The sequence below is a fragment of the Poecilia mexicana genome, unplaced genomic scaffold, assembly GCF_051168715.1.
Source record: "Poecilia mexicana isolate PSO_F unplaced genomic scaffold, ASM5116871v1 scaffold_8, whole genome shotgun sequence".
Taxonomy (NCBI): Eukaryota; Metazoa; Chordata; class Actinopteri; order Cyprinodontiformes; family Poeciliidae; genus Poecilia; species Poecilia mexicana.
Window position 1 is genome coordinate 21,416,940 of NW_028263377.1, and position 23,967 is coordinate 21,440,906.

Consider the following 23,967-nt stretch of genomic DNA (forward strand, 5'->3'; position numbering starts at 1 on the left):
ACGCCCCTCTCCCCATCTCAATACTTTTAAATGTCGGATAGCTTTCCCCCCCTCTCTTTTCTGTGCTACAAAGGCAATAGCTGGTTGCCAGATTCCCACGCTGGCAGTGGCAGTAGAGACTTTGAATCAAGATGTGGGTTGAAAAGTACGTTGGCAGAGGGATTTTGATGAGTAAAACAGAGAAAGAGAGCGAGGCCTGGGGCAGTTCAGATTAATTTAGTTTAGCTGCTACATTTGCTGACTACATATAATAAAAGGCTGAAGCCTCAAGATGTAACAGTTTACATTGATGCCTTGTGCGAAGTTGGTAACGGCTGTAAGTGACGAGCACAAATTGTATTATGTAACTTCTGTATGCGCCCAATTTACATTAAGTAAATTCACACTGCATATATCAAAAGTTGTTGAGATTTTGGCTTTTTGACAAGCTCAGGTTCGGAGTGCGTCTCAGGGACTCTCGAGCATGTGGAAAGGAGGTGCTTGCTGTGAAAATGACAGCAGACCTGCGCCACTTAACTGAGCCACATCTGCCCCTGAGGAAAAATAAGATTCATGGTTGGAGCTAGATTTAGTCGCAAGACATGTTGAGGCAAAGTCTGCGTTCCTCTTATAGCAGTGATGTATAATTTTCCAGCTGGGTATGTGTCACCTTTTGCTTTTTTAAATGTATCATATTTACAGCCAATTTACTCAATAAAGAACCAGAGACAGCAAGACGGAAATAAGTGACTTGCTCGTTTTATTTAGCATCTTTATGTGTGTGACCAGGTGTTTTTCTGAGTTTCTTTTATGATTATGACCTTGCATGTATGTAATGCCAGTCTCCTTTAGCGCTGGCTCTAAGGATGTTTTTCTTGATGAAGCTTTCAACCATTTTTTGGGATAATTTTTAGCTATTGTTTTTGCTTCAAGAAATATATATATATTTTTTTTCTGACAAGCCTTTAAGTAAAATATCAATATAATAAAACAGATTTGGAAATAACTGGGTCTCAGTTTATCTAGTGTGCAACTCTAAAGCAAACTTTTTTCCTATTAAAGCTTTTATCTAAAATATTATGGAGACGTTAGCTTATGGATAAATATGACAAATACCATTCTGCTTCTGACATAAGAAAAGAGTGTAGTTTGTCTCATTATGCCTCCTTGCTCAAAATAAAACAATGTATTCACTATCTTGCATTTTATTAGACTTGCAAGAACAGCTTTCAAATTGCCTAAGTTATGCCATATCCTTATGGTAATAATAACAATTCAAACCACACCATACATTTTTCTGGTTCAAAATGTAATTTCAGTCGCAAACATCATTAAAAACAATCAGAAAAAAAGAAAACTATTCTGGTTAATCTACTTTTTGTTAATAAAACCAATTAAAAATATGACTAATAAATTACATCCAAGCGTATTTTTTAAATTCTAATTTTAATATTTGTTACATCTAACACTGCATAGAAGGTAAGTAGTTCTTTACAGAAATCAACTTAAACAAAGATGAAATTGCTGATGCTGTACAAAATAAACACATGTTTCATTAAACTGCAATTACTGAATACAGAGGCTCTTTTTCTCTGTTTGCCAATAGCTAAATATTTGCTTTACTTTCAAATTCATGCTTATTTTATTTATTTATTTATTTATTTTTATTTTTGCTAGAATGCCATGGTGTCCTTTAAGGAGCTTTGTGGCCTGACGCCCGCCGCCAACATGAAGCAGTGCATCCTGACTGTCTCTACGTGGCTGATGAACAGTGAGCGGTCGCTGAAGGTGATAGTGGACCTGAGCGAGACCTACCCCACCATGGAAGCGCAGGGTCTCGTGCCTGAGCTTCTGCGCAAAGTGCTAAACGCCTACGACATGGTAAGCTGTTACGTCAAACACGGTTTGCTAAAACATTTGCATCCAGTTACTACTGCAGAGGAAAATATTCAAAGCAAACAGAAGTAAAGGTGTTATTTAAAGCATAACAATAGTTTTCTGTTTACTAATTGTTCTGTTTTTTACTTTATTAGAAATGCGGCGTTCTAGGCTAAGTTGGAGTCTAGCTAGGAAAGATGCTGTGCACAAAAAAGGTCACAATTGTGAAGATCACAATTTCTTTTACTTAGTTATGTTTCCCTTAAATGTTAAGAGCTTGGTGACTGCTGTGTTTTTGTGTGTATGTGAGTATCCATACAGATTCCTGTCTACCCAAATGTGGACTTGTTATTGATCATGTATGTCTCATTCATCACTTTAAATCTAACAAAGACCTCCCCTTTCACTTTAGTGCCAATAGCAAAAATGGTAGGTTTGGCCCTAACCGTCTAAATCACAGCTAGGATTTGTTATTTTATGTACCAACTATACCGATTTCTTGTGTGAGCTAATGGAAAAACTGAAGGAAATCAGGCAAGACTTTTAAGGAGGGAATTGTGGACCTCTGCAAGTCTGGTTGATCCTCGGTTACAGTTTCCAGATGCTTTTTTATTATGCTTTTTTTCAGCATCAGAGAAAAGACTGTTGTTTTTTTATTGCTGGCTTACCGTAATTGGGTGAGACTTTGTCCTTATCAAAAGACGAACATAGACTAAGCAAGGAAGAAGTCATTGCTGCAAAAACAACAGATAGATTATGGTCTGAAAATAGGAACATGTTTCCACCATTTTTGAGACCTGTTCTGTGGATACTTTTTTTTTTTTTTTTTACAATCTTTTCAAAAATGTCTCTATCATTATTCTGGCATTTAGCAAAATGTCCCATTAATATACCAACGTAATGCTGATTGACCTGCCATAGCACACCACTAGCTATGAAAACATTTTGTAAGAGCGAGAATCTCCCATGTTCATTTTATTGGACAAAGACAAAGAAAGCAAAGTTTTACTAAAATCAAAGTGTGAAAAAACATCAATAACTATCAACCTCAATCGACTCTGAATCTAACAAAGCTTAATTCAGCACCAAATTTAATGCATTTTGTCATGCTGCAATAAAAACTGATCTTTCACATCTCTGCTGAACCTCTGAGTCTGTGTACTGTGCACACGTAGGAGTCCACAGACTGCTCCACACACCAGACAGATTCACTTCTGCTTCTATTCTGATGTAAACACACGCAGCGGGTTTCACAGTGAGTGGTGCGCCATATGCCGCTCTGTGCGCATCACTCTCTTACACCGGTGACGTACACACTGTCATACACCTTAAGATGACTGCAAACAGTCTGTCAGCTTGCGTCTTGAGCTCGCCTTATCGTCTCCTATTTTTAAACATACACTAGTTTGATATCGTAGAATGAGAAACAAACTCCCCTGTAAATATTAAGTTTACATTTTTAATACTTGTGTGGGACCTTATCAAGGCGCATGAAGTCCAAACAATCAGAACACAAAAATAAATGCAAACTTCTAAATGAATCTTACTTTGCGATGCAATGTGTAATCTGTGTAGCTACAGAGTTCAGCTGAATAAACTTGCTTCTTTATATTATAATTTTCAAGCATATGATTGAAATATTCACACAGCTGGATGAGTTTTCCAAAGCTTCCAGACATGACATATGCACCACATACAGTAATTGACCTGTCAAGTTGTCAAGATGCAGCTGCTTATTGTGTAAAAGTGCTTTTCCTCCTGCCTCGTCTCTCTGAAGACCTTGATATTTTTCACAAGTTGACATATGAGCAGTGCAGAAAGGTTTTAAAAGACTCTAATATTAGTAATTACGTGCTGTTTTACACCGTTGCTTTTTTTTATTTCTACATATTTTCTTTTTTAGGTGGGAGCTGGGGAAATGAGTCGTTTGTTAGGTTTCAGGCTTTATGCTTCACTTGTGATCTACACACGTTTCCACGAGGGGATCGCTACTTCTTAACAGTATTTTTTTTGTTTTGTTTTGTTTTTTTATCATTAGCTTTTAAATGCAAGCAGTACCTAAATCATAAGTCAACGGACACACAGCAAATGAGCTACATAAGCTTTTGGTCACATTCATACATGTATAAGGAATATTTTAACAATCCGTCTATTTCAACTTGTATTTTTTTTTCAAGACATTCAAGGAATGAATGCTTTTTCTACACACTGTACATTGTGTTGCCATGTGAAACAAGACAACGCCTTCCAAAAGCAGAAATAACAGCATAAGGATCTAATAGAAGGTTGTATATATATCTTTATTAACATACAGTTTAGTCTTTTGATGCTAGGGTCATGGCAGCTAAGTGCTCGTTTCCTGCTGTCACACTCCCTTGCTCAAGAACAGAGGGCCCAGTCTATGGGCATGTGTGTGTATCCATGCAGTACATGTGTGTGAAGCCTATGACTTCACTGCTGATTGGCTTGCCAACTCCAGGGCGTTAACTGTTGAAAATCAGTGTGAAGTCTGTGTCTTTAGTAACCCACATGTAGGTTGTTGGCAGCGAACGTCACGATGTCTTCTAAAACAAGACATCAGTGCCGTTACGTTTTCACTGCTTGCTGTAGGCCGTGACATGTTTTCATTGCTATGCAGAAGCTTCATTTTTGATTTTCTAGTTTCCCAGATAATATGTTGAATGTGGAAACATCAGTGAGCTCACGTAGCACAAACAATGGTTGCCGCAATTTAAATTTGAAATTCAAAACTACTTTATTGATCCCAAAGGGAAGTTAAGTGACGCATTTTCCAGCATTTTAAGGCACAATCAAGTATGTTTCCTTCAGTTGTATGTCACAAAGATGACTTTAAAGAAATTTGACTTTGTAATTTGATGCCTTGAATTTGGGTCCCTGTTCCTTTAAGAAGCTCCTGCGTCTTTCTAGTGCTCCACCTTCAGAATGTCATCGCAACAAAGCTTCTCATCATGCTATTAACAACCATGCTTAGGAGTGCCGACTGAGAAGCAGTTTGATTTTTGATGAAGTAAACACATCACAATAGAAAAAAGTAGATTTTACTAAATACCACCACTTTCATTTTCTGTAGAAAATAATTTTGTTTTTTTTTGATTCTGTCAAACTCGGAACAAATGTTGGGTTCCCAATATACTCCTTCATAGATTTTATTGTGCTCACATGGATGGGTTAATCACAGATGAGGCAAATATTCTTCATGTTTTGAATTTAAACAGTTTCGTCTCCAGTCGTTGCTTCAGCGAGAGCGTGCTGCCTATTACAGGAACACTTTGCATTCAAACTAGCTCCCATGAGAAGATTACTTGGAAAAAAAGGCATGTACATGCATATACTCATCCAAACAGTACAGCAGTCCACTTTCTGCCTCCCACAGGAGAGTGAAACTTAATTATCCTTCCCCTTTGTGCTGGAGCTCTCCTCCAGCTGCTCCCGATCAGCCCTGTTGCATGATGTCTGAGCATCACATCAAATATAGTTTTGGTCTCAATTTAAAATTTGAAGCAAAAATTATTATTTTTTTTTCTTTGTAGATGTAACAGTAAGTGTGGTCGAAATCTGACCAAACAAGTTGCGTGACTTCTTTACCTAAAATGTTAATAAATAAACGACTCGACAAGAGCAACAACTCAATAATACGATAAACTGATTTCATAATACTTAGTTTGAAAAGAAGAATTCTTACAGTCGGATAACTATCAGTAAAAATATAATTCATTACTTTTAGTAGAAACACAAAATAACATGAATGCAGTTAATTATTACATGTGCAAAAGTATTACAGTGTGTTTATTTTGATATGGACTTAAGCAGGAATTTAGAATAAACTTTGAACCAGCTAAATTTCTTATTGCAGTCAACATTGCACTGTTTTACCATTTTGCTGTTTAAATATTGCTAATCACAGGTTGCTAACCTACGTTCAGAGTTTGCCAGTAGGTACTTTAAAACAGGGTCAATAAGAGTGATGGGTGGTGCCAGATTGTTTGCAACAAGAAATGTTACCATAGAGACAAATTTGTCATTCTTGTAATCAGAGGGAAAATATACGTACCATTTTTTTTCAGTCAGCTGACCAGCAGTGCAAAGCAGCAGGAAGTAGAGCCTCTTCTCTCCATGCAATACTGCACTCACTCTGGCATGTTCCCTGATATGTTATGTAAATAAAAGTACTTTAAATTATAGAAACTGTATAAAGGGCTGGACAGTGGTTTATTTGTTACCGGCTTGTCATGTGCATCTAATTGGTTCCTTTGCAAAAAAAAAAAAAAACCTCCACACTTTGTTGTTTGTGCTGCAAATTCACTCAGATCACCTGCTTTTCTCAGCTACAATCTTAATGAAATCTAAAAAAAAAAAATATATATATGTCTGGCATGAGCTCTGGCTAATGAGGCGATCAAATTAGAAATAATTTGTAACAATAAAACTCACTCTTCTAGCATCTTTATATAAACTCTTCCTCTCGTGTTTCCTTTCTCTGGTTATTATCATTATATAAATTTGGTTGAGGCTCAGCTGATGGGTTTTCTTTCAGTGACTTTTAGTGATTAAGATGGACTAGAAATTAACTTTGTCCTTTTCATTTGTCTTCTAGATGATCCAAACCAGCAAAACCCTGATTGAGTCAGCTGATGTTGTCTACTCCAAGCTCACACAAGCACAAAGGGCAGGTATGCAGCATGAATGTATTCAATTCTATTCCAGAATACTTCCCAAAGGGAAATTAAATGAATTTGTGCATCCGCTTGACTTGAGCAAACTGCTAGAGTCGTTGTAATTTCTCCTCAAAGTAAAAGGAGGTGCTGCGTTTCTCTGCCGCTGGGATGAGACTGACTTACCATTCGGGGGCATGAATCAGATTTTCTCACTCACAGATATGCTTTGTTTTGCTTTAAAACTCAATATCATGAGAAAGCAACTTTTCATTCTCCTGTTATTGCTCCCCCCCGCGCTACAACATCCCTGTCAACATCAACATCGGTGGCTGCTGTCAATAAGTGGCCATCATCAGTGAGTCAACGTGGCGTAGTTATGGGCCGTGAGCAGGTGAAAACAATCAGTGAGCCGCACAGACAAAAGGGCTGCAGGGGGGGGAGAGAGAGAAAGGACAGAAGGCGTAAGCATCTTTTGAAAGGAGGAGAGAAATTAAAAGGCTTGACATTGCGGGCCGTTGGGGAGAGAGAGGACAGAATTAAACATGCATTAATCAGTACATCTTTATTTAAAAAAGATGGCATCCCGCAGAGGACAAATTTAGCCGGGACATTATCATTATTAGAGAAATGGCTTCAAATCAGGAAATTCTTCGTGGCTTGTCCTCTCCAGCCTCTTTTGAATTTGGCTCAACTCCTCCTCATTTGCCTCACTTCTGTCTTTAAATGGGAAGCACAAAGCTGGAATAGTGACATCTCAATTTTGCATGTTTTTCCTAACATTGTGCTGCTACAGTCAGCCACAGAACTGCAGATCATGGCCAGTTAAATACTTTGTTATAGCTGGTGTAAACCTGGTTAATTATATTTTATACCCTTCCACTCCTTGTTGTTTTGTGTCTTAACAACTGGGACTCAGTCACACACTTCAACCCCACATCCTGAATCAGATAAGAAATTTTAAGCCTCCTTTATGCCAACCTTTACTCCCTGGTGTTACACAATAGGAGGCATATGCTTTCTCCCTTTAACAGAATAAGCTAACCTGATATTCACGCTGTGTAATTATCCTGGGATGTAGGCTGAACGCTGGCGCTTCAATCACAGAGCTGTCCCTTAGCTCCATGGTTCCCCAGCCAGGAGCTGGAAGAATGTTCAAAGGCGATGATTTCAGAGTTAAGCAGAGCTTAAACCGCACGCAGCCGCACTCACAGCTGTTTCTGTTGCTCCGCAGCAACGCTCAGCTTATTGCCTCCGTCAGGTAAAAGGAACCTGCATGCGTCTTGTAGGATAATGCAGCTGGTACTTCTGGTTCAACTTGAGAAGGGAGGGAATTTGGACATTCTTTTATTAAGAGCTGCTAGCTTTTCCTGTAAGTGAGAAGAATGATACACGGAGGCAAAGGGGGAGCAGCGACAGCCCTCAGGCGCCTCAGCTGCATGCCAAACATAACACTCACCCCGCCGCCCACTCTCTCTGCTGTGCCCCTGGTTCTGACACTCATGCCTCAAATCAAACTATGGCCTTTTACAAATATTATGTCTATTTTACATCCCTTCTGTGTACTTTTATTAGTGTATCCAGAGGTTTGTTGCTATTTTGATAACAATAGGTCAGCCAGGAAGACTGCCTTTTTTTTTTTCTTGTAAAATGTTCATTAAGGAATGCCTCAAAAGAACGGGGTTTCCTGCTTATTTTTGAAAAACTTTGGAATTCGATTTACAGATTTAGAAAGAAATTATTTATTCATGTCTTTTCAAGGTTCTGTACTTGTATGCCTCTGTAGAAATAGTCAACATAAATTCAAAGCAAACTTTTTACTATTGAATAAAGAAGAAATTTTAATTGAAGAATATGTGGGAGTCCCAGAAAGAAGCTAGTGCTTAAATTTAGCTTTTCATGTCACTTGGAACCTGTACAATACAAACATCTTTTCCGAATTAAGTAATTAAATCAAGATAACGTTTTTTTAAGCATTAAATTAAGTTTAGCGTAACAGAACTTTGTGCCTGACGGCCGTATTTCATCACCTATTAAGCTAAATGTCATTTGTTCTAATAAAATATTATTGTTTTCCACATTTATCTCTTTGATGTCACTTGCACCAATGTGCTAATGATGCTACAACAATAGAAAATATGCTACAGGATCTTTTTTCTGCTTTATGACTCAACATTTGAGCTTCTAATTATAATCTGAAACTCATGTTTACTATTTTTTTTAACACTGTAGTTCTCAGCTTGTTGCTTCTGCTCTCCATTCACATCTCATTTCAAAGGACCTATAAAATAAATCTACAGTCTATGACAAGTTTAGTTTATTAAACTTAAGCTAATTGGGTAAAAGCAACAAACAAAAAAAGAAACATTCAGGCTCTAGAAGAGCTAAAATAATGCTGCTTATGTAACTGTACCTGCTTTAGCTGTTGTAAACAAACAGTTGAAGCTAAATGTAAGCCCCTTTAATTTAAGTTTTTTTTAATAACAGTCATTAGATCCAATGAAATACACTCGTTCTACAATTTGACCCAATCTCTTTAATTGAGATTTTTCCTCATCTGATATGTCTGTTTTATTTTGCTTGTGTTTCAGTCGATTACAGCCATTCCTTAACCTCTTATAACCAGAGAATCCACAGACAATATTGTGTTTAACCCCTCCCACATATATTTGTAGTGAATACGTCTCTTGAGATGCTGTATGTACCTCTTTTGAACCCATCTCTTAAAGTACGTGTACAGACTGTGACAGCATTAGGAAGGCGAGCAGAGAGAGGGATATGAAGAGATGGTGGATTTGCATGGAATTGAGGGTTTTGTCCCTATGATCATTCAAGATGGCAAAGGTATAATTTTGGCTTAATGGCTGTGTGAGAAACGGAAAGCAGTGCTATTAGAGGACGGCTTGTCAGTCTTGGGGAAGAGAATGTGGCGACGGGGTGGAATTTGTTAGTTTAATTTAAACTCCGGTGCCTTTGCCCTTGTTCTTTGCTCATCGGCTAAATACTGTTGTGGCAAAGACATGAATCACAAACGATGGCCTTGATATGAAATAAGGGAATTTCACTCAACTGCCACCTGTTATTTTTTAAATAAGGGCATTGGGCAAGATCAGAAACAACAGCGTGGAACAGGTTTGGATTTGTTCTGCCGTGTCCTGCAGCATCTTCCATTTTCTTCCTCCCCTCAGTTTATGCACAGTCATTGTTGCAGCTAATCAGTTTAATTTGGGCAGTGAAGCTTATGTGTTGATGAGAATGGAGAGGTGCTAGATGATTCCCCTGTGGGCCCTATTGGTGGCTCGCCATCACGCACGAGGATAATGGGCGACCAGGAAAACAGCTGGGATGCACACTCTGAGCACCTCCAGATGCTACCATCATATTTTTTGAGCACACAGACTCTGAGTTGGCTCAGATATCGGAAATCTAAATGCGGAAACCCCGATTCTCTCTTCTTTTCACTTTTGCTCTGTGTAGTGTTTATGTTTTTCAACCATTTAATCAGTTTCGATTGAAGAAATAAATTAGCACAAAGTAAATTTCACTCATTGTTTGTGTGTAATTAGAAATCTATATTCAGTGCACATGTGAGGGGATTAGACTGTTGTTTTAAAATCTTTATATTAACACTTGCAAAGTTGTGATACAAACTCAAAGTCTGAAAAGGAAGATGAATTGTTTTTTATTATTTTCTGGGTGAGTTTGGAAAAATTCTGGATTTTCCTGATATTTTTTCTTCTTTCTATAGTAGATTTGCCTTGAGTTACATTTAAATAACATCTTATACCCTTTATTCCACATCATACCTTGATTTTAACATTTTACTACCAATATTTTGGTTTTGAATTTAATTATTAGATGCACCACTATTTACCTTTAGAATTAGATTCTAGACAACCATAAATTCAGGTCAAACTGTTCTTAAAGTTAGCTTTGATATTATGATAAAATATGCATGCAAACAGAGATTTTATGGATAATTTGAAAATGCAATAAATCAACTAAGGATCACAAACTGTTTTTAAAAGAGTCAGCATTTCCAAAACTCACAGTTGTTTTGATGGCAGAATCTTAAACCTGGGTTGTGGCTCTCTGCCACTCCTCCAGAGATACTGCGAGCATTTTGGCAGCTACTCTGATTAATGCTGTCCTTTCTGGGCCTGTCCCAGAGGAAAACACTGAAGTCTGTTATTGCTGCATAAAAAAATTAAAAAAAACAGGCAGAAAACATACAAGGAAAATGATTCTGTTGTTTTTGTAAGACACATTATGCAGTAGTGCTGTTATCTAATCTTTCTGAACTATAAGAAAAAAATATTAATATTTAAATGTTGCCCAAAATAGACTTTGCTTTCTTTCTTTAAACTTGAATAGTGTGATAATTTGGGAAACACGGCTGGACCAATCATCATAAAAGAAAAAAAAAAAGGCATACCTGAAAATGAACAGACGAAAACGCTTGTAAAGGACGCACAGACCTCAAACTGGAATCAAATGTATCTAGGGCTGTTGTAAACGAATATTTTAGTAATCGAGTAATCTATCGATTATTCTTACGATTAATCGAGTAATCGGATAAAAAAAAATTCTGGAAATATTGGTAAATCTGGCATAATACCGGTGTTACTATCAGATATCAATGTCAGTCCAATTTTTCATATTTGAGCATCCCTAACAGTTGCTTTTTTGTAGTTTAGAAAACTAACCTGTAACAATAATAGCTCACTTTCTAAGTTAACCAGAAGAAAAGTTATAGAAAAATCTGAAATTCTATTGAATTTAATAACAAAGAGGCAGGCTCACAAATATGCTTATAAAAAATGTCTACAATCCAGCTTTTAGTTTATGTATTCATCTTCAGTGAGTTTAATAGATTAATTAAACTCACCTTGCCACCTAACCTGTCATGCTTTGGGTTTGAAAATACGGGAAATGCCGCCTGGAGTGGGAGGAGAGGGCGAATGAACGAACGTAAGATGGGGTGGAGGGGAGGAAATAGACCAGCGGACTGACGAACCGTTAGACCGGGGGACGAACACGGGGGGAAGCAATACGGGATATTTACGACACCTTCACTGGTCACACTCAGAAACTCATCTACCAGCCATGTACGATGCGCTCCGCCACCCGTTTCTTCAGACCGGGATATGAAATTTATTGTGCGGTTCGTCGGTAAAGCTACATTTACACGGTAAGCATCAGCTACTCAGCCGCCCGCCCTGTTCAGTCTATCCGCTCACCTCAGCGCTCTTCCCGCCGTTCGCTTTCAACCAGCAGCCCCGGAGGAGAAATGCTGCCATACTCCAGGCATTCCCCCAGTCATTTTAAGATCGGGCATTATCATCAATCAATAAAATCCCCACGGGCCAATCTTGAAGATTGGACTTTATGCCGCTGAGACTTAGCTTTTGTCAACAACTCAGAGGCGGAAGTGAGAACTCCGCGCAACGCAAATGAAGTCCCGACCGGAACACGGTGCGCTAACTAATAAAACATAAATTAACGAAGCTTCGAGGCAGGTAAATTTTCCTCGAGGAATTTTAGTAATCGAGGTACTCGAATCATTCGAGGAATCGTTTCAGCCCTACATGTATCATCAATGCAGTCCATGTTTTATCAGCTCTCTGTTGTGTTTATCTAGGTCCCCCTTCCATTCAAGCATGCTTTCTCTGCCTAACGACTGTGTATTTGTTCATTTTGTTTTTGACAGCTTTCTCGCTGTGAATATCCAAGATAGACATCTCATTCCCTTTGTCGTCTTTGGCTTTGCAGAGTCATTGTTTTCCTAGCTCATCCACAGCCAGAAAAAAAAAATCCCTCTCTGTGTTTGCAGTGATGACACTCCACATGGACTCTAGAGTGTATGAATTGGGATAAATTAAGCAAACATTGATCTGACTGGTGCAAATCTCCCTTTCACCAGCTACCATTTCTTTTCAGTGAAACAGGATCCGCTTTAAATATCCTGTTTTATTTGGTTATTTACCACCTTTTACTCTCTCTGACTTAAAACTGTGCTTCTTTTTTTCTTTTTTAGATCTGCTTGTGCATTAGGAACGCTTCTCGTTATAAATTTAGAAGATGTTTATCGTTTTCAAGGACTGTAAGCCCTATTCTGTAATTGTGTAGCTGCTCTACAGAGATGTTGTCTCCCGTGTCCTTCCATCTGAGCACCGCTTCTCCAGCTCGTGCCCATTAGGGAAGCAAACTAAAAAGTTCTTGTCTTTCTGCTGCACACGATGGGGGTCACACTTTGCACAACAGCATGAATTTCCCAGTGTTAAAGTGACAGTAAGGAACAGGAATTGTGTTAATGTTACACGGAGATGGCTCTTAATCATTGCCAGATTAAATACTCTGCGAAGCTATATTGGAACAAACCGCCAGCAGCTAATTTCGTATCATTTACAGCTCCCTGCTTGCTGGTTTCTGCCCCATCCTGCATTCGCCTTCTCCGTTTTCTCAGCTCTGCACAAGCAGCGGCCCATTAGCTGTAGCAGATTATAAAATTAGATCAGTCCTTATCCCTGTTAATGTAAATTTCAGGCTCCTAAGCTAGAATACTGTAGTAACACCACCTCTGGTGTAGTTAGAAAATTAAGAAAGAGCAGTCCGACATTGTGGATTGAAAATGAAAAAGCAGCCTCTGAAAACATAGTAGTTTTACATTTTTATGTACTCTGCCTCTGGAAGATGATCCACTTATGTTGCTACGTAGGAAAAGAATTTCAATTTGTTTGAGGTATTCTCCAAAATGCGTAAACTATTTGTTTACAGAAGAGGTGCAATACCTTCTCACTTATAAATATGAGGTGCTGAAAAGAAATGGTTCAAGACGCACAGCTATTCTCTAGTTTATAGTGGAAGCCTGGATTGTTTCTTCAGAAAATCAAAGCTTCTGTTGCTTAAGGCCATCTTTTCAGGGACAGACTGACAAGCAAGCTGAGTCTTACAGATTTAGTGGGAGTTTGTTGCTAAACCCTTTGGAGATTAGGAATAGTTTGCCTCAGTTGCAATAAAACCTGACCTACTCTGAAGCCTAATTAGAGGTTCGCCTTCATTGTACCGCTTTAGTTTTAGCCCTGTAAGCAATACCAGGCATCCATCCATCCATCTGGTCATCCATTTTCTGTACTCACGTAACTCTTGTAGGGTCGTGGGATGATCTGGTCCTAAATCTCCTGAATCAATAACCAAGAGATGATGAAGAACATCTTTGAACTATGAGAGAAAACCCACAAATTCCTCACAGAACACCACAGAAAAAATACACAACAGCCCGTCTGTTTAAGTATGCACACCATTACTTTGTTGCAATACCTTTTGATACAATTCCAGCATTCGGTCTTCCTAGGTACACAGTTAATTATAGAGAAATTAAGCTGCATTGATTAACTGTAATTAAAGTTCATACCTACTGATTGAAGTTCAGCCATCCTATTAGGACTTTATCCAAATTGCTAATTGGCATTCATAGTTTGCAGATGTTACAGTTTCAAGACGCTACAATGTGTCAAAATAATCAGATTTATGAAAAAAAAAATATTCCACAGCAGATAGTGTGGCACGCTGAAACATTAAGCAATAGTAACATTTCTAAAATCAAATATTTCCCAAAAATGAATACAAAAAGGCCAAATGGGAACTTGTCAGGGAGGCTCCTGAGGGGTTGGCAGTAGCTCTAAAGAAAATGCAAGAATTTCTCCATTATGTCTGGACTAAGAGTAGGGTTCAAAGGTCAAAGCATTTTCTTCCAAAGAAAACATTCAGGCCCAGCTAAAACTTCCCAAAAACTTGTGGGAGAATAGTTTATGGTCTGGCGAAACTAAGCCGGAACTTTTGACCAACATTTTAAAACATGTTTGGTACCAAAACAGTGCAACGCTAAAATAACACTGCACTTTTAGTGAAATACAGCGTCGGAGGGATCACGCTCTGGGGTTAGTTTTCTTCATGTGAACTAGACTTTTATCGAGGAGAATGAAATCAATCAGGTTTTGACCCAGACCTTAATGTACCTTTCACAAAATGCTGGCACTTTAAAGAAGGTGTCCACATGTTTTATGACTTTTGTAATATTGAATATAAATTTTTCTCCCCATTTTATTTGATCTGTTATTACTGTATAACAAATGGTAATTGTGTTTCCCCATGTCTCCTGTGGTGAATAGCAAATCTCTTGGCAAAGGTGCCTCACCTTTGAAACCTGCTTTACCTAAGACCTTTAAGATCTTAACAGGACAATACTAATTTGGTTATTCCAGTAGTAAAACAAAATGATGTCTGTACTACATGTACTATATTCCATTCTTAAAAAAAAATATTAATTGAATAAACGAATAAAAACTCTAAGCACCACGGTAGAGTATAGGTCCTTTGGAGATATTTGTGACTTTTCTGATATTGTTTTTAGGTGAAACTTGTCTGTCCCATTTCAGGTCTGGACTTCCATGAAGACCTGCATCGCATCGGAGCAAAGGAAGGTCTGAAAGGCCGAAAACTTCAGAAAGCCATGGAGAGTTACGCTTGGAACATCACTGTGCTTAAGGTGAGCAGACCTCCCCAATCACGTGGCTTCAAAGTCAATGCGCTGTATGACAGTGCAATACATTTAGAGCACACGCGACTTATATGAAAGATGGGAAGTTAAAGGATTATCTTATAAACTGCAACCAGCTGGACAAGCAATCCCAGACACTGTTGCAGAGATTTACCCGCACAATGTCTTAAGAAAGCTTCTTGGGCTAATTGCGTCTCTCTCTTCCCTAATCCCTAAATCTCTTAAGTAATTAGTGTTCATTCCAAGCGTTGTTTTATTTATTTCCTCTTGTATCTATTTTGACAAGACTTGATTGGATCGTTCACACTTGCTTGGAAGACACACAGCTCCATGCAGCTTGGCCATATGTGCATGTGCAAAAGACGGCGCATTCTTGTCACTGCCTGCCCTGTGACTCGAGAGATAAGGCCGGCCAATTCGCTCATCTTATTCCCTCTTTGGATGCCGATGTTAGAGAGCTAAACTCGAACAGTATAGTTGGGATCTTATCTCATTGTGTCACCTTGACACCAGTTAATTGTAAATGATAGTGATGATTGTGTGGTTTATACTGTTTTTCATTTTATTGACTTTTATATGTTATCGTAATTTTCTTTAGTCAAAATGAAATACCTTGAATCACATTTTTGTGCAGTAGCATAATTTTCATTCCAAATATGTGAAAATATAACTTCAAATTAGTCATTTTGAGTTTACTGACATAAAAAACGGCACCTAATCTAAAAAATAAATAAAGGAATTTCTTGCACAGAATCTTTAGAATGATTTTATCATTTTAGCTATTCACAGAGCTGTGACACTAAAACCCCTGACAGTGGGTTTCAGTGTGCACTAAGCGCTGGATGATCCGAGAAATTACCACACACACCCACCGCAAATGTTTTAGTGGTTGGCACCCAGACAAAAAAAAAAATAAAAAATCAGTGACCAAATCTAAACTGCTACTTAGTAAACCCTATGTGGCAGTTAGCTCTGCTACAGTTCTAATATTAGTAGCAAATAGGTGGAACGCCTTTAGCCGCGTTGCTTGTATTTCCTCTTCTCTTCTGTAGCTGGAGCTAACGATGTTGTTGTTCTTATCTCCAAGCGTGTGAAGGAAGTACTGCACACATCACTCATTTTCTAAGCAAATATATTTTTAAAGGTGCAGTTTACGTGAAAGTTCCTCAATATGTCAGTAAAAACCTATCCAGGCTAAACATATATACATATATATATATATATATCAAACCCTGATGTCCAACTGGCTCAGTCTCAACTGAGCCATTTGGACAACAACAGTCTCAAAATAGTGAAGTTTGGAAGTGGTAACATCATAATGTGGGGCTTTTTTCGAATATGGCGCTGTCAACTTTTGTTTAGTTGAAGCAGAGTTGCTATGCTGCAGTTTTCCCACACATAGGAAATGCTTTATTTAAAGTTATCACACACGGGTAACTAAACAATGTCCTCAGCAATGCCAGTATTAAAACTATAAAACATACTCACCACAGTAATCATCAATATTTGATACCTGACAATATTCAAGAATAAAATCTTGAACTGTTATTTTTCTAATTTCTTGTGCCAGATAGCTGTGCTACAGTCTTAAGTACCATAGGAACCAAGTGGAAATTTGCTTTGATTTGTGTTATTTATATTTCTACCCACCTCTATAATGCCAACATATTTGGCATTACTTACATTTTTTAAGTAATGTGTTTTCCGGGGTTAGTTGCTATAGCAGCCAACCACTTCCCGCTCTAATGGTTTCTCTCTAAATGTTTTTTTTTGTTTGTGTGTGTGTGCATGTGTGTGTGTTTCACCTCCTTATGTTATTACTGCTACTATGGCAGAATAGTGTGTCAGTTTGACCTGCTTTTTGACTTTTCTTGCAGTTTACAGTCATAAAAAAAACATTCATTGAAGTAGGGAAGGCTTCAGGAGGCGATGCTCATGGTTTCAGGTTTTCATGATTTTGCACATTGTGGTTTGTGAAGATAAATCTGATGCATCACGGAACGCACAAAGAAAAACAGGATGCTGAGAGGCAACAAGTTCTACTCATCTCATACAAAATGTAGAGTCTTACAGGTTTAGTCATTCTCCAAATTTGTAAAGATTTAAAATAACAGTATCAGAAGGTCTTGTTGTTGAATCCCTCCAACATCTCTCACCCTGTTCCATCTACATCTATCTAACTATCCCATCCATCTCCACTCATTTGTACTTGCCCTTTAAGTTGCCCACTTCCCTGTTTCTCAGCTTCCTCATCCTCGTTTCATCGATGAGCCATGCTCTCAACTGAAAGGCATCTTGGCATCCGCATAGCTCCGCCTCCTCTTCCTCCCTTCCTTCATCTATAATCTCTCTCTCATACTGAACATTTGGTGAGAGCCTAGCGCCTGTTTGCCAAGGCTGGCAGTCATGCCTAGTTATTTCACCCCTCAACCTTTTTCAGATTCTCAGCAGGCTGGAAAGTGCTAGCTGGTAGAAGCATGGGACGGAGAAATAGGCAGTTGAGTGGAAAAAAAAAGAGGTGTCCTGTCTTTCTTTCTCAGCTTCCCAAACTCCCACTTCGACTGTACTTTGACAGTGACAGAAAGATCAGAGCTGTCATGGTGGATGATGTTTTTTGCACATTTCTGTCACTCATTGTACCTCTGTCAAAAGAAAAGCAGAAGCAGAGAGACAGAAAGGGCGGCTTTGAAATGAATGTTAAGTTCTTCTTAAATAGAATAAAAGGCTCCTTTAAAAAAAGAACTCACGGAAATGTGTGCTGTAATTAAAATGTGTCCAATGAATACACATCTAATGAACTCCACAAAACTAGTTCAGATTGCAGCCATTGTTGTTTCGACCCCTTTTTGTTAAATCAGATATTTTCATCACGTTCAGCGAACCAATGTCTGCCTTACAATTTATAAATAATATACAGCAAGTTCAGGTTATTTCAAATGAATTGTGCATCAGACAAGAATATTGGACTGGTATTCAATAAGGGCACTGTGTGGGAATCGGTGACTACCCCTGTTTTATTTTAGCCCTCCCTGTGGACAGCTTTGGGTCAACTGTTGGGGTGAACGCATCACCTAGAAGTGCAATTCTGATTTGGTTGTTGCAGCGCACGACCAGCTTTTCGCTGTCTTGTTTCATAGCTGGTGAGTCATGAGTTACATAATTTTTTTTTTCTTTTTTAAACATATGAGTTATTCATTCTCCTGGTTTTTGTGCTGGAATGTCTTGGGTAAAAGGCCACTTGGAGAGCATCAGCATCACCTGGGAGCTGAATGTTGACCATTAGGCGGAGGGCAGGACCTTTACTCCCTCTGCAATATGTCAGACTTCCATGTGCGCTGTATTCTTTTAACATTTGCCCTTCACTGTGGCGTACGATAGGTTAACACGTGTCACTTCAGTGAGATGTCAGTCCAAAAGCATGTCAGAGTGGGCAATGTAATATTTTCAGAATGCCAAATTTGACGCTCATTTTCGAGTGAGTAAACTGAAGAAAACAACCTACCTAGAAAAATAGTGATGATTCAATAATGACCCTTTTCTTATTTTTCTTTTTCTCACATGTGAATATTTCTGTTATATATGTACCTCTTCTGTATAGAAATAACGCCACCGTATTTTCATGCAGCAAAGACAGCTAGCTTAGGGAAGCGGGCTGGAAATGGCCTTGGCCCCGATTTTCTTGACAGTGCTGTGAACACAGAAAGGCTGTTCTGGCCATTTCCTCCATATATGGCATGCATTCATCTCTGGGGTGCTCGAATAAAGAGCAGAAACATAGTGGTAACATTATCACCATATGACAGCACAGTTCACCAGCAGAGAGGAGCTGTACAAACTGCTGGCAAACATCCAACCGCGTTTCAGTAAGTTTGTACTGCCCCCTTCCGGCTGTTTTGGGTTAACGCAGGCAAATAAGAGAAATCTTCAGAGAATATAAAAAGTGTTGAAAAAGGAAAAAACAATAAAATGAATGCAAACTGACTGCAATTAATATGCATGAAGTATTTCAAAGGAGTTGTTTTATTGAATGCCAAATGTTCAACAACATATATTTTCTTGATATATTTTCTTATTAAATAGGAAATAAAATTAATAAATAAATGATTAAATGCATTTAATAATTATTTAAGTGTTCCAAGTAATTAAATGCAGACATAAATTTAGAATGTGAAACTAAATAATTAAAATTCCAGTAGTTAATTATTCCTTGCATGGTGTGCATCAAAGGATTATTTAAAATGTCACAGCATTTGATTGGCTGAACTGTGTAGCAAGTCAATTTCAGACAAATTATATTAACAAGAACTCATCATTCATTGATGTCCATGTTAGACTGATACACAAAATAGATGCAGGAAGTTTGAGAAGATACACATACAATAAATATGGGAGTAATATAGTTGCCTTTTTCAGAATACATGTTTATTGACAACATTTTTATTCATTATATACTTGATAACTACAATTAATGTTTTACTGATTGATTTAGAAACAGAATTTTATAATCAAATACTTAATAATTGAATTGTGGTGTTTTGGGGACTTCCAGTGCTTTATGCCTCATCAAAACTGGACATTATCGCAAAATTTACGTCTCTTTTTTGATCTCTTTTTTTCTTAACCTCAGGGCCAGGCAGACCTGCTGAAGCATGCAAAAAGTGAGGCACTGGACACTTTGCGCCAGATCCACTGTGCAGCTCAGTCCTGCGGCCTCAGTAAAAACGGAGCGGCTTCCCCGCAGCTTCCTCACCATCCTCTTCAGCAGCCACCACAAGTACAGCAACAGCCTCCGACCAAGCTCCACCCACAGTCTCTGCTGCTCCACCCACCCCGCGTTCCTCTGCAGCCCCAGACGTCACCCCAGTCGTACCTCCACACCCATCAACAGCAATACTCCCAGCTGCATTCCCAGTCGTTTCCTTTCCCTCCCATCCAAACTGTTTTAAAACCGCCGGCCTACCCACATCCTCCACCCTTACCCACAAATCAGCTCCAGTCACAAAGCCAGCAGCAGAGGGCGGCAGGACCTCTCGATGTCATCCCAGAGAGAGAGAAAGAGATGGTCAGCGACGGTCCTGCAGGACCCTGCTGACTAGCAGCCTGCGCCCACAGCGAGTCCCAGCCAAAGAGAGACAAAGAGATAGAGAAGCAGAAGGATGTTGAAGGAAAACAGGAGGCTAATAAGGAAGGCGAGGTAAAGGATGTCGCAGAGAGACCTAAAGAGGTGATGACGGTGAAAAGGAGTCACCGTGTTCGAAGCGAAACACAAGTCTGAAAATACGGATGAAGACAGATGTAACAGTCCAGTCATACATTTCTGAAGAGGATGCTTGTTCTCTCAATTTTGAGCATTATCCATTCCAGCAAGAAATTAAAAATGTCTTTGTCTTCTATCTTGCAAGAAGTAAATAAAATAAAATATAAAAAAATAAAAAGGAGGGAGAAGCAAGGGATGATGAGAGGAATATTTCAGGCTCATGTTTCTAGTTAGGAAAGTACATTCAAGGCAAATTGATGACAAAGATATCCCTTTCTCTCTCTGGGCATTGCTAGTTACATGCAAATCCACAATGTACACTGGCTCTGTGGGTGCAGGCTTTACCTCACATCAGTGTTTTACGCCACAAATATGCCTTTTCTTTCTTTTTTTTTCCATTTCAGAGGCACTTTACCACGTCTTTGAGCTTTTATTTGGTCACATTCACACTTCTCTCCCAATGTTTTAGTTGTAATGCTCAGCTCAAACCCTCGCTCCTTTCCCGTAATGAGGGTGCAGATTTCATTTTCAATGCACAAATTAGAGCAGCTCTGCTAGGCTGGGCACTGTAGGAGTCACAAATGACCTTTTTAGCACAAACCAGGGAGCATTAGAGTTAGTATCGAGAAAAAACAATCTGCATTTGTTCAGTGTTCATTTATTTATGCTTTTTTTTTTTTTTTTTTTTTTTTTAAGCTGCTGTCAACCTCCATCTGGTCCTTCTCTTGGGTTTGTGTGTGTTCAGGTTTGAGTTCATTCTTGGGATACTCACCATAGCATTTTCTTGTCTCCTACCCAGGGGCTCTGTGTATGATGTTATGTAAGTTGATGTTTTGGTCCCCAGGGTGGAGCTAACCCACATCCTTCAGTGGTGGAGCTCAGCATTCAGTCACAACTGGAATATTTGACCCTCCCTTTTAGAAGTGAAAGGTCAAAATCACCATGGTACTGCTGTCTGTGGAATAACACAGTGACTATATAGATGTAAACTCTGTGTAAAATGTATGAAGGGAGCATATATTGCTATAATTCTCAGACATTATTGATTGATATTCTTCTTGTTGTAAGTTTTATTGATATTCAGAGTCTTTTTTTAACATTACTTCCACATGTACAGTGCTTTGACACCTGTTGTTCTGTGGATCAGATCAAGAGAACCAGTGCGTTTGGGACTGAAATGACGGGTCACGGGTTAGTGCCACAACACAAGGGGTAAATGACGACATGACAGTGAGAGTGTGCAAAACTGTAAGAGCTCCTTTGAGTTGCCCATTAAAGCTGGCTTCATTGGTTATCCTGTCTCCTCGTGTTCATTTCTACCTAGTGAGATGTAGATACACTATAAAAAAAGTTAATATAGTTAATATAACAAAATATGTTAAACATTTTCGACATGCTTTCATACTGAAGTATTTATATTATGGTAAATATTTCTATTTTGCCCACATAAACTGGGTTTAAGATATTGTTCTGATTGGTTGGTGGTTTTCTTAAGTTACACATATTTTTTTTCTAAATATGTATAGACACTGTTGTTTCTACAACACTTCTCTAAAGATGGCTGAAGAAGTACTTTGGTTTGTTTGTTGGTTTGGGGTCTTTTTAAATTGTAATTTGTCTATTCAGATTTTTTTCTTTAAAAAAGTACGAAGTGTAACACTTTATTTGAAGGGGGTTGAATAAGACTGTCAAGACACTGTCATAAACATGACATAACACCTGTCATGAACATGAATAAGACTTCATGAATATTTATGACTGTTGCCATAAAGCGTCATTCGGTAAATTATGACACTTTTAATACAAAGTTGACATTATTCAAAATGTCTTTGTTATGACAACTTTACATTAACCAAGAAATCATTACTGTTTAAAATTTACCTTTAATAACATAAAGTTACCTAATTTTTAAAGTGCAGTCAGTAATACTTTTATAACAAATTTATATCAGTAATGATTTCTTGGTTAATGTCATGTTGTCATAAAGACATTTTGAATAATGTCTACTTTGTATTAAAAGTGTCATAATTTACCGAATGACGCTTTATGACAACAGTCATAAATATTCATGAAGGCTTTTTCATGTTCATGACAGGTGTTATGTCATGTTAATGAAAGTGTCCAACAGTCTTATTCAACCCACTTCAAATAAAGTGTTACCGTACGGAGAACCACACTAATATAGCTAAACCTCAAACAAACAAATATAGCAACAAAAAGCACAAAGCTGGGCATATTCAGCTTTGTGATAAATATATGAGCACAGATGCATCACTCTTACCAATATCTCAATATAAATTGAGGAGAACAAGGCAGAAGACTATTTGTGAGGTTAAATATCAAGAGGGATTTCCATCTTGTTGTGCTCATAGGTCCAGAAATGACGTCTGGATATTCCGAAAAGATTTTGTCCGTCTCTCCATGTCTAATACCCGAGGCAATTCTGAGAGCCATTCCTTGAATTGTAGGAACAGCTTCCGATTTCCACTACCTTAAGGTCAATCTCTAAGCAATTATTAATATGAGAGTCATTTGAATCAACAAAGAGACAATGATTATCAAAATCTGGGATCAGGTTTAAACTCACAGCTGCAAATAAAGAGACAGTTGTTCAATTTATTTTTGCGGATCAGAACAGTAATATCCTGGTCTGTACCATAAGACCATAAAAGCAACAGTTGCCAAATTAACAAAGTTACACACACCTAGAAATATATTTATTTTCTTCAACACAGTGATATACATTTTGGATAATTACTTAAACATATAATTCCAACAATCATATGTTGGAATTATAAGAAGATGACTATGCTGAACACAATCTAATGTAATCAATGACCTGCCCAAATGCTTCATTGATTATTTCTGATGCACTATGATGCAACGTTAATAGTCCTGACCTAAAATTATGTTCTCATTGATTCAAACCTATTCTTCTTCTTCCATGAAAGGGTTTGTGTGTTTAAAGCAGTGCTTCCTGTTGTCCATAAGATGGCAATAAACATTAGCTAAATGGATGTACAAATGAGTGGCTGCTTTCAAGTTGTTGTCCTGAAGTTTTGACATGAAAATTGTATGTTGATTAAGCTAAGAATTAGTTTCTCCTTTATATAGATCCTTAGATGGCCCCACCTAAACTTTTGGATGTTTGGATTTTTTTAGTTAAGCAAGAGGATGCTCTTTGAAGCTTTTGATGTCACTATAGACCTTTACTATGAGAAATCACAGCACACACAGAGCTATGCTCATTAGCATGCCCTTTCAAAGCTTGTTAGTTTCCTTATGTATTTGTGTTGTTTTTTTTTTTTGCTTTACTGGACACAATAGTTTCTGTCTTTGGCTGCTCATAGTAATGGCATGTGTTAATAAACCCTCCCTATGCAGTCACAAAGGCATACCTGTAGTTCATCAAATCTCTGTGGAGATGATCTCTAATAGGGCTCTAATTAACAGTCACGAGCGTGGCAGCAAACTTTAAATGAGCAGAAATAAAAGATTTGTGGGGTTTTTTGTCTGATTGTGGCTGGCCTGAATGACGCCCAAAGCACTGACGATGTGGACACAGTAGAACAATATAAAAGAGACTTCCTCCTGTGGGACATAAGAAGATCAGATTATAA

General features: G+C 38.2%; 1 protein-coding gene across 1 annotated transcript in view; it reads left to right on the plus strand.

Annotated features, from left to right (window-relative positions):
- LOC106931285 (inactive phospholipase C-like protein 2) overlaps window positions 1–21,641 on the plus strand; it is a 71,108-nt gene extending 49,467 nt beyond the window's left edge. The window contains exons 3-6 of the mRNA XM_015009338.2: window positions 1,657–1,860; window positions 6,473–6,548; window positions 14,969–15,078; window positions 19,718–21,641. Of these exons, the coding sequence (XP_014864824.2) occupies window positions 1,657–1,860; window positions 6,473–6,548; window positions 14,969–15,078; window positions 19,718–20,182 (855 nt within the window). The 3' untranslated portion in view covers window positions 20,183–21,641. The remainder of the gene's footprint in view (window positions 1–1,656; window positions 1,861–6,472; window positions 6,549–14,968; window positions 15,079–19,717) is intronic.
- Window positions 21,642–23,967: the final 2,326 nt, after the last annotated feature.